Source organism: Limulus polyphemus, unplaced genomic scaffold (genome assembly GCF_000517525.1).
Source record: "Limulus polyphemus unplaced genomic scaffold, Limulus_polyphemus-2.1.2 Scaffold2341, whole genome shotgun sequence".
Taxonomy (NCBI): Eukaryota; Metazoa; Arthropoda; class Merostomata; order Xiphosura; family Limulidae; genus Limulus; species Limulus polyphemus.
In genome coordinates, this window is record NW_013667951.1 from 38,820 (window position 1) to 50,935 (window position 12,116).

Here is a 12,116-nt window from a genome sequence, read left to right on the forward strand (position 1 = left end):
TTACTTACTTCAGTAGCATATTTATAACAGCGTGGACTCGATTATTCAAGAAATACATTTTTACAATCATATGTTATTTCTAAAACCTTCATTTCCGTAACTACGAATTTATTTAACTCTTTAGCACGTTGTATTTATAAAGAGCGAGAATTGGAGAAGTTTGCTGAAGTGAGTAGAAAGTGTTAAAAGAACGAAAGTTTCAAACCACAAAACATGGCTTCATTCAAAACAAAATAAATTAACGGCATTTCTACACCCAAATGTTTTGCTGATGTTACATTACAAGCTACGATGTTTGTGATTGATAAGGCATCAGTTTTTACATTTAGCGTACACTGTTTGTAAGCACAAATCTACACAATGGGTCATTTGCGTTCCACCCACTTAGGCTACCGTTGAGCTACCAGAGGGCGGTCTGAACTAAATGATAGAAGTTTATTTTTACCTTTCATGCATGACTTTAAGAAATTCTTGTGTGGAACCGGCACAAGCAGTGTAGTATTATTGTATTTATGCTTTGCTTATACATCCAAAAATAGTTCTTTTATATCTCACATTATATCCATATTGTGACATCATGTAATGGTTTTATATCACTTGTCATAACATCAAAAGTAACATTTTCATACTATAAAATGTCTAGAATTTTCGATTGTTATGATGCAATAAAAAAAGTTCCTAGAAATGAGTGTTCATAAAGTTACTTTGATGCTAGTATGAAGAAAGAAAATGTGACTTCTATTCTTAATTTTTATATGATTTATTTATTTTATTTCCTAGATCTATACCATCTCTAAAAAAGGAGAGATCACACACATATGTAAACATATCGAATACAGTACAAAATACGTGGTGTAACATCACACAGAGATGGCACTTTGAGCTTTCAATGGATAACCCTTAATTAAAGAAGTGTCTTAGCTTTAGCGCACGACGTGCAGCATTTCTTGGCATAGAACTGATGATCACAGACATTGTGCTTGACCACTACATCACACCAGCTGAATAGGTCTGAACATTTAGGTCCTGCAGAGATTTAAATCAAGAAATATTTTTGTTTTGTATAATTTACGTAAATTATCAGAAGTCTTAACATTCGAACATTGGTTACATCTACTAATTGTTCATTACGACAAATTTCAAATTTAGGTGTTTCGCCATAAGGGATTTATCTTAAATTTTCTTGCTTGCTCAGTGGCAGATGATATTCCTGCCAATAATATTCTGGTTTTGTTAATCAGAGCAAAATCCAAGCCCAGCCCTTGGATAACTTAAGATATCGTGTTAAAGCCAAAATTAGATAAACCCCACAAAAAAAGAAACTTTAATTCGAATATTTTCTTGTTCGCCCCTAAATTAGCAACAGGAATCTATTTGTGTTTCATATGGAAAAATCAAAAACTAATTAAATATTTAAAAGACAATGATCTTACATTATAGTAATATTAAATTTACGAATATTTTGTTCTGAAGTTAGTAATTAACTATTTTTAATTTATTCTACTGTGTCTAATATTACCTTGGGTTTCAGTGAGAATGCAGGTTTCATTATTACAGGGCTTAACGCTGGTAGGTTTAGTTAGTGGATCACACTGTGGTGGAGTGTGGTACGCTGTTCTCAGATTCCACCACTTACTGTCTAGATGATTTTCACGGTTAACACACCTGACGATTCTAGTCTGTTGTCCTTGGCCGCAAGTTGCACTACACTAAATAGCCAAGTGAAAATGTTGTTAGTTTCTTACTCACTTTACACTTTTATTTTATTTTGAAAGCAATAACATAAAACTTGCAACACGTGTCTAAGGTTAATTATAGGTTATAATAAATGACGTGTTGTTACCTGGTCCCAGTTTTCGGTGATCCATTCTCCATTTTCATGGCCAAGTCGAAACTGTTTGCAGTCGTTGATTTTGCATCTACGCACGGAAGAGGGCGCTTCAGTCTGCTTACACTCTTTGAAATCCAAACGTGGAAAATTCCACAAGCCATATTTATGACAAACTACTGTTCTTGTCTGAACACCCAAACTGCAGCCGCCTTCACACTGGATGTGCCAAGAAAGATATATGAGAAATTAATATAATTTATTTTGTTATTATAGGCATCACAATAATTTCATAAACATCTAAGATCTTTAGTTATTCAAAAGTGGGAGCAAAGCACGATTGTGGACAAAAACAGAAAGCCGGTAGTATTTTCGTGTAAAACATGTGTTTGTAATACTTTTACTGTTCTATATCCTGTGAAATAAAATTTTATGAGAATGTAGTAATTATATTTTACTGGAATTTGAAGACTAAATGTTACTTAAAATGTTAAATTAATTTAAGTAACGTGTTTGCTAGAATATATTTCTTAAACTGGCGTACCTTTGTCCAAGGACCAGTTACCCAAATCGGAGGACATTCCGTCTGCTTACACTTTTGTTTCCTTACTGGCAGGGTCAAGCCATGACAGTGTCGTCTAGTCACTGTCCTTTTTGTCTTTTTTTCCTGGACACATCGGATAGTCCTATGTTGAAACCCTGTACCACAGCTTTTGGAACATATTGTCCAGTTTCCAACTTCCCATCTTTATAACAAGAACAAGTATGAAAATGTGCAGATTATTTAAGTGGGTCATTACATTTTGTTATATAACAATCAGCGAATCATTTAAAACGTGCAGTTTACTTGTGATAACACACGGCCAAGCTTACTGAAGAAATTATAATTTCAAAATCGTACAAAAGAATAAAACTAGTGGTTAAGGCGCTCGACTCACAATCTGCTAACCGCGGAATTGAAGCTTGTCGCCGAACATGCTTGCCCTTTTAGCCGTGGGAGCGTTATAATATAACGATCAATCCATCTATTTGTTGGTAAAGAGTACTCAAGAGTTGGCATTGGGTGGTGTTGACTAAATGCCTTCCCTCTGGTCTACCAATTCAAAATTATGGATAGATAACGCAGATAGTTTTGCGCAAAAATTCAATAAAACAACAAAAAACAAGCTCTTTCACTTTATAAAACAAGTATGTTAGAATGAAAAAGTTAAATTCCAGATCTGAACACATCTTTGTGATCTGAGTGTATAAATATCTTGTATTGAAAGGTGCTTTTTCATACCACAGTAGATTATTTAAAATTTTTTAAGAAAGGGATACGCCTTGTACTAAATTATATTGGCAAACAAAAAAAAAATGTAGAATTTGGGCTATAGTATCACCCAGAAAGAGACCTGCAACAATTCACACCATAACTGTGTTAAACAAAGTGCGACATCTTGTAACACCAATTTCAATGGTAATAGCTGCTCACGTGGCCCAAGCAACATTACGCAACATAATAATAAAGAAGGATCTCCGACCGGAAAAGTGTAACAAGTCAGTGTACACATGCTGCATCCAAAGGTATTATCTTAATTGACTTACACCTTAAGCAGCGGTAAAATTAAATGGGTATTCATGCTATTGCATCTAAAGACATACCAGTCAAGTGTTTGCATACATTGTTTATGAATTTCTGTGCGATTGAACTGTTAAAACGAGTGCTAGGAATATGTTGTTCTCGTATACTAAATGGATTGTGGAAAGCTAGCATGTAGGAAGTGTGTGCTCTGAACATGACAGCCTTATTACAGAGCATGACTTGACTGGGCGAACATCGACTGAAACGACGTGGTATATGTAAGACTCCAAAATATTTTTCATATAATGTACTCGATCTCTGTAGAACAATATTAAATTACTTAATACGACAAGACCAGCTATTGTAACATTTGAGATAATATTACCCCGGAGATTTAGACATGTACATTAAAATAAGACTCGCTGATTTTAAGCACAGGATTACCACAAAATAAAAAAAAATCAGAAATGCTGGTTTAAGCTTCGACAAGATCCTCAGATTCACCAACATGCTTGTTGGGTATAAATATGGAGTGTCTGTTTAGTGTCGAAAGCTTTTTTCTTTTCTTTTTTATACTTCTTGTGTAGAGTCCGCATAGTTTTGTTTTTATAATATGTGATGAATCCCTAGTATTTGTATTATGTTTAAAGAAAAGTAATATCTTCAGATTTTTTGTGTTGTAAAAGTATTTACTGTACAATATATATTTATCTTCGTCAAGACATTAGTGTTTTACAGAGAACTTTTTCTTGGTAGAAGAGCGTGTTTCCACTGATCTGAGCAAATGGGAGAGGATGGACACATAATAATCCGGATTCCTTAACTATGGTTATCATCAGGTCATGCATGTTACGTAAAACATTTACCTATGGTTGTCATCAAGTCATGCGTGTTACGTAAATCACATACATATGGCTGTCACCAAGTCATGCGTATTACGTAAATCATTTATCTATGGCTGTCATCAAGTCATGCATATTACGTAAATCATTTGTCTATGGTTATCATCAGGTCATACATGTTACGTAAAACATTTGCCTATGGCTGTCATCAAGTCATGCGTGTTACGTAAATCACATACATATGGCTGTCACCAAGTCATGCATATTACGTAAATCATTTGTCTATGGTTATCATCAGGTCATACATGTTACGTAAAACATTTGCCTATGGCTGTCATCAAGTCATGCATATTACGTAAATCATTTGTCTATGGTTATCATCAGGTCATGCATGTTACGTAAAACATTTACCTATGGTTGTCATCAAGTCATGCGTGTTACGTAAATCACATACATATGGCTGTCACCAAGTCATGCGTATTACGTAAATCATTTATCTATGGCTGTCATCAAGTCATGCATGTTGCGTAAATCATTTACCTATGGCTGTCATCAAGTCATGCATATTACGTAAATCATTTGTCTATGGTTATCATAAAGTTATGCATATTACGTAAATCATCTTTCTTTTTATTCTGGCAATATCGTAGATAAACGAAACATGGAAAACAACGGCCAGAAAAAATATGGATTACAGTATTTTGACATAAACCGTTCAAAACAAATCTATTTGGAATTAACTTCAGAATTGACGTCATATAACTTCATGATCATATGAACCTGTCGAACAACAGCTTAATCAAATGATTCAAGGTGTATCGGTAATCAGGAGGACTCGAGACCAAGATCATCTGAGTCGAGAAGATCATTTGCACAATTCATGTAAATGTAACAAGTTCATGGTATTGCTAAAGTGTCCGAAAATTAAGAGACAACCTAATTATACTGTGATTCTATGGTTGAAACAATACAAAGTTGCCTGCATTCTTGGACGTAGCTTAAACTCTAGTGTAGCTTTTACGGCTACCCTTTTACAAGAACATGCATCAAATTGGTTTGTTAATTATAAAAAAAGCTCATGGCTAGTTTTCATACTTGACATTATTTGGGAAATATATAATGAATTCATTTGAGAAAAACTTACCAGTTATGAAAGTCTACAAGGACTGTCAATTTGAGACAAAAACGTGATCTACAGCTGGATATTTTTCAGTTTTAGACAGTTACTTTTGGAAATTCCTGATATGCATGAAAAAGATAGAATACTTGACTTCGTACATGGTACCAAACCGGAATTGTGAAAGGAACTGATTAACAGAGTCCTTCAACCGTTAGACAAGGCAAGAGGTTTGAGGCTGCTTTCAATACTAGTTATTAGGGTGGAGCAAAATATTGTTCTGCCTCATATCAAATTCTCCATGGGCATAATAGTAGTATGTGCATACTTATAATAAATGTGTAAAATATATTCAGTTTTGTATTCGTTTACTGGTTCTGCAAAACGCCTGAAGTTTCCGATATTTATGCCGAGAAATAATGTTCTGACATTCAACCCGTTAGTTGTTTGCATTCTTCATGCTTAAGAAATACTTTCCTGACATGTACTAGTTGGCAACCTTCCTTGAGCTAGTAGCTACTACGTGGATGCAATGCACTTTGTGAGTAAGAAACGGTTTGAAGAGGGATTGTCACTCTACTCTGGTGCTATATTTCTTTTCCCTTTCCTTTATTACAACGTTTATCACGAGTTGGAGAAGGCGAACTAAAAATAAACAACTGTCAGCGTTTTCACATGTATCAGGACTTGATGCACAACCATTGAAAATCAATGTTCTACCAACAGTTGCAGATGTCATTTCATACTACCAGCATATAAGTCATTACCATCAGATGCTGAGACAAAGGTTGCTGAAATTGGTTAGAAAGTTGCTTCTGATGTAAATGGCAGAACTTTCTTAAGGAAACAATGAAATCGTTTGTTATAGCTGCTTGTTAATTTATTTCAAGATATTACAAATGTGATGTAACTCATTGAGTTCCTATTCCTGAAAAAATTTTTTAACAACCAGCAAACATAAAGAAAACTGGCATTGGATGAGTAGATGTAGTATACTAACCTAAAACTGCGAAATGGCTGAAAAATTTAAACTCAGAAGAGGATATTAGATGATGAAGCAAGCACGAACATTGCAGAATCGTTTTAGAACTCTTCATTATCTGAATCAGAAAAAACTTTGATCCTGACAATTCTGGGTCAGAGATTACTTCAAACTCATCTGCTGATAGAGTAATTGAATTTTCATGTATATCACATCAGATGAGAACTAGTATGTCTGTGCTGGCTAGGACTTATAAATCGTTATGGTCTTTCGGATTGTCCTGCAGCAGGCATCTCTAATGCTGTGATGCAAGATTTTGGCATCATTCACAAAGACGACACCTTACACGTAATAGATAGACACAAGCTGAGATGAGAAAGAAAGAAACAGAGGGCAGGGGAGCAAAATAGTGTTGAACCGTTGCAGCATATGGAACTGTACTTAGATATTCAAAAGGTTTTTTGGTTTGTTTTGAATTTCGCGCAAAGCTACACGATCTAGCCGTCCCTAATTTAGCAGTGAAAGAATAGAAGGAAGGCAGCTAGTCATCACCACCCACCGCCAAGTCTTGGGCTACTCTTTCACGAATAAATAGTGGGATTGCCTGTGATAGAAAGGATAAGACAAAAATAAGGGTGAAACAGAGAATGAAATATTATCTTAAAACTAATATAGTAGAGCATATTACTCTTATTCAAGAACCACGGTTGATATTCCTTGGCCACATCACTCCACTGTCTGAAAACAGTAAGGACATATTTGATTCAATGATCTCATTTGTAGAAGAAAGTGGAGTTAATACTGACACTATTATCGCCTGGAGGTATGGAGGATGCCTGGAGAACGCTTATTACCTGAGTGTGTTGTCCCAACAGTGAAGTTTGGAGGTGGAGGTATCATGGTCTTGGGGTGCTTCTTGTGGTATGGACTGGGTCCACTTATTGCAATGCATGGATCCATGAATGCTGAGTTCTACATTGTGGTAATTTTATGGTACCGGTCCTTACACTTTCCAACATGATAACTCTCCATGTCACAAAGCAAGGATTGTGAACTGATGGTTTGAAGAGAAGAAACTCTGAACATTGCAGTGGCCGGCAAAGAGCCCTGACCTCAACCCGATAGAACATCTTTGGGATAAACTGGAACGCAAATTAGGGCCAGGCTAAGATGGCTCTCTTTGGTAGTGGAGCTTACTAATGCTTTTAAGGAGGAGTGGAGCACAATACCACCAGCTTTCTACCAGAAATTAACAGACGCGGTGAAGCAGTCATTAAGGCCAAAGAAGGGCCAACACGCTGTTAATTTCTTGGAATAAAGACATGTTTTATTCATCACTACCCGTGTCCCATGACTTTCGGTAGGATAGTTTATATACTATAAATAAATAGCTTGAAAAATAAGGAAGTTGTAGAGATGGCGATGCTAAAAAATACACAAACATTGTAGGGATGAATTCACAAAACCTTAAAAAAATCCCTACATAAGTAGCCAAATATTTCCAAGAAAAACGTGTACCTACAACTAAATATCGAATTCCTTTCATTTGCATGAATTAAGGTTTAAATAAAAACATTTAAACTGAATAATGGTATTAAGTTTGACAATGGCTAATTCCCATAAGCTTGTAACATTGAATCAGTGGCTACTTATGTAGGGATTTTTGTATGATGTTGTGCATTCATTCCTACCTAGTTTTTGTACTTTTTGGCATTGCCATCTTTACATCATCCTTATTTTTTCCAATTTTTTTTATTACTTGTTTCCCCTCTTTTTTTAAACAGTCGATATTAATGAATGGCAGTCGCTATGAAGGCAGTAATTTTAACCTGGCGTGATGAGTTGTCTTGATGGACATGATGTGTTGAAGTTAGTGAAACGCTATACTATTTCTGTACTCCCCAAGTTAAAATGCAAAAGTTTAGTGTGTAAGTCACCTCAAGAACTTCAAGCATTGGTGAGCTATCCCTTCTGATGCCAGAATCAGAATAACCAGCAGAACATTTGGCTGTTGCGCTAATCGCCGGTTCTCTACTTTAGCGATGTTTTTGGCTAAACTGGAGGTCTTGATAGATTTTGAAAACCTCGAAATCCTAAGTTAGTTGTTTATAAAAGTATCTTAGATTGTTATATGAGAATTGTGAAACTATAATGAGCAATACATAATATGCGACGGCATTTTTTCCCGGCCCGTCACTACACACTGATCACTATCGTGCTTAGTGATAAAGATATGGAACATTTTACGGGTTTTGAATAAGTATAAATATTATGCTAATCTAAAAAAAGTGACTTTTCTAAAAAAATCAATACAATACAATCAGAATGGCAAACGATACATAACCTTTAATGAACAAAACGTACAGAAAATTATGCAACCAAAAACATAACCGAGGTGCGTCCATGTATAATTATGCATTTCAAGAAATAAAAGTATTATTTTGTAGTAAATCTCTATCATGCAATCCTAAAATAAATGATAATCTGATTGTCTAGACCGATGCTTCGAAATACGCAATATGTGCTAGCCTAGTGGCTGGTATGTGCTTTCATCTCCAGAAAATGTATCGAATGTGAACTGGGATATTCTATTTATCATAACGAACTCTTATCATTGGACTTCGCACCAAAGTTCCGTAGACCATATTTATCCAATAAAAACTGAACTGTATGGACTGACAAATCATCTATCTTTAGCAATAATCTAACTGACACTAAGCAAGGAATGCCGATTGTATACAGTTCTTCATATGTAATATAGAGCACATCAGTGGATAAAAAAATAGTGGCTAATGCTCTCTCGAATTCAAGAAAGAAATTCAACTCAAACAGAACTGAGTAATGAAGTGAAAGAAAAAAAAAGAAAATGGCAACATAACCGAAATATCCTATTATACGGAAATATTGTCATGGAAACTTTAACGAAACCCGTGGAAGGTGGTCTTATATGGGTTATCAAGAAAAACAGAGATTAATTATACTCCGTAATCAACGATTAAGAAAAGAAATTCTTACAATTTGGCATGAAGCTCTCATCACAGGTCACCTTAACAGTGCTGCAAACTACCTTAGTTAATTGTTGTTGGTCAAGCTTGACATCTGCAATAATGAAACTTTTCAACGGTTGTCTGTATTTGCAAGGTTTTTCACCAAAGACCTAATGCAATCTACTGAAACACTAAGTAAACTATGGGACGTTATTATAATAAATTTTGCTACTTGACTTCCTGAAACGATGTATGATAATAATTCACTGTATACAAAAATTCTCCAAGTACATAGTTGTAGTTCGTACTGTCAACCAGTGACAGCAGAAAAAGTACTTGACGTTTCCCATAAAGTTGTTCGATGCCAGAGTATATCCACACAGAAAGTATAAGTAACAGAAATTCATTTCAGCTCAGCGTTTGGTTCCAACTCATGATACGACTAGGAAGTCGTTAAGCGAAATATGTAACTTTGCATCATAGATGGAAAATAAAAGAACAAAAAAAATACAAAAACTAATAGCCCTGTGATCAGTTATTTACGTTTTACTGTTCTGGACAACCCACTATGCTGCATTTATACATAGATATAGCGGAACTAGCATATAATACTTTTGTTTATCAGACGTATATCTTTCTGGAATTAGTAAATGTGCTGATATATCACATCGCCCGGATATATCTCCACCACGATTGCCCGTAGAGAAGGCTGCAAATCCGACTGTCCAATAAGAAAAGCCAAGATTTACGTTTACGTAAAGGACAAATTAAATACATTAGTGTTAAGCTTATTTTCCAATCGTTACGAAAATCCAATGTTTCTTCTAAACTTGCTCCATATTCGTATGAACCTTATAATATTCTAAAATTTACATCTTCTGTTTGTTTTTGAATAGATTTAACCAAGCATTGTAAGACGTTCTGAGTGTTCCATGTCAGCAATTACCAACGTCATGATTCCTTATTGAAATATAGAAGACCATGACATGTCGGTTCATAATGTTTGTTTTTATGGACTGACGCATGGTTCATTACATCTGTGAATATGTTCACAATAGGAAGCATGACTACCGAGTGAAGTGGAAAGGTTATCGAATTCAGGAAGCTACGCCACTGTCGAAGACTTATTCACCAATTTCATCGAGACAAGTTGCGATGACGTCATCGGTAGTTAATTTTGTCTACCCTTTGTTATTCTTTTAACACTTTCATTTTATTTTTTTCGGGTTGGGTTTAAAACGAGTGAGCCCAACGTTTCCGTTTCGTTCTACAGCCGTGCATGGGTGTGCCGGATGCGCGTCCAGCTTCACTATTCGACCTCCTCTCCACACGGTTTACGCTATGCCTTCAACGGTATGGTTGGGTATATATTCAGAGTGTCTGTTCAGAGTTGGGACTATTGTTTCTTGTGTATAGTGCATATAGCATTGATGGTTATTTCACATACTACTAAAATATTATTGGACTCACAAAGTTGCTAATTCAAAACCTACGCACGAACTCTCTCAATCAACTGATAGAAAGAGCTCCTTTTTCACATGTTACAAAACTCTTGGGCGAACTGACAAGGATTGCTGAGTCCTGTGTTAAAAGATAAGTCTCGGACTCACCTTAAACGGCAAACTTCTCGAATTGATCAAATTTGATAAATTCCGGTGGTTTCCATGTTATAAAAAAGACCAATGAACACACCAGGCATGACAAGAGTAGTCAATTGTTACAAAACTATCGGTCTAACTTGGTATGATAACATTCGCTGGTTTATATGCTAAATATTGGTCTAACATAACACTACAAAAGCTGCTAATTCACGTGATTATTGGACTTACCTTGCTGGGCAAGGGTGCTTATTACAAGCACTTATGTTTACTGAAGGTCGTAATGCTATTGAACAAAGGTTTTTCACTACCGGAAGTCCTTTTTCGTCCACACAGCGGGGATTCTGATATTGATGACCTGATAGTAAAACATTAGGAACATAAATAAATGTTTAGGGACAAACATATTCACTGTATTTAACGATATATTAGTGAAAATAATATAACCTACAGCATATGACGTAACGACGCTGTGTAATAGGAAGCAAGTATATATGGGGAAGATCTTAATGTATTACACATAAAACTGCTCACCTGTTTATATTTCTGTAATTGGATAATGTTCTGTATTTCTACAAAACAGAAGCAGTCTTCTGTGATAGAAACCAACCATCACATTGTAGAGGCTTCTTTTTTAAGAATTAAGTACGTGGGCTATCCCATTATATATTTTTTAGGTCTATTTTTCAAATTTCCCCAAAATTACCTTAATAAAAACACCACATAGCTGAAAGAAATAACAAAGTAGTAACTCATTGTAATTCTAGGTTTGTTGTAACATAATAACGAAAAAATAATTAATTCACATTGTAATTTTGCGCTTGTTGTCACATAACAGCAAAATAGTAACTAATTCAATAGCAATTCTTTTTTCTTTTTTTGTTATAAAATAATAAGAGGCAATGCCATTAAGTTACTGATGATAGTAGATAAAAATTATGGGAAAAAACTCAATGGTTGAGAAATATTTCTCAAGTGTATATAAATTATACGAGTTGAGAACTTTGTGTGGAGGATTCATTAGAGAAAAATCTCATCTAAAACCAAATTTACAATTACACAAAAATATCTTAAATGATGTTCATTATTATAAAGTGTTATACATTAATATCTTAAAAGAATTAAACTTTTCATAAGATATTAGAACTAGGCACAATGTTTTGAACACTATATTATTCAAATTGCATAATAGTATTTC

At 35.0% G+C, this 12,116-nt stretch overlaps 1 protein-coding gene across 1 annotated transcript in view; it reads right to left on the reverse strand.

The window, feature by feature from the left end:
* Positions 1-778: 778 nt before the first annotated feature.
* LOC106466679 (A disintegrin and metalloproteinase with thrombospondin motifs 18-like) overlaps positions 779-12,116 on the reverse strand; it is a 51,627-nt gene continuing 40,289 nt past the window's right edge. Inside the window, exons 17-21 of the mRNA XM_022394742.1 lie at positions 11,150-11,276; positions 2,373-2,574; positions 1,844-2,047; positions 1,520-1,709; positions 779-1,026 (exon numbers count right to left, since the gene is read on the reverse strand). Of these exons, the coding sequence (XP_022250450.1) occupies positions 905-1,026; positions 1,520-1,709; positions 1,844-2,047; positions 2,373-2,574; positions 11,150-11,276 (845 nt within the window). The 3' untranslated portion in view covers positions 779-904. The remainder of the gene's footprint in view (positions 1,027-1,519; positions 1,710-1,843; positions 2,048-2,372; positions 2,575-11,149; positions 11,277-12,116) is intronic.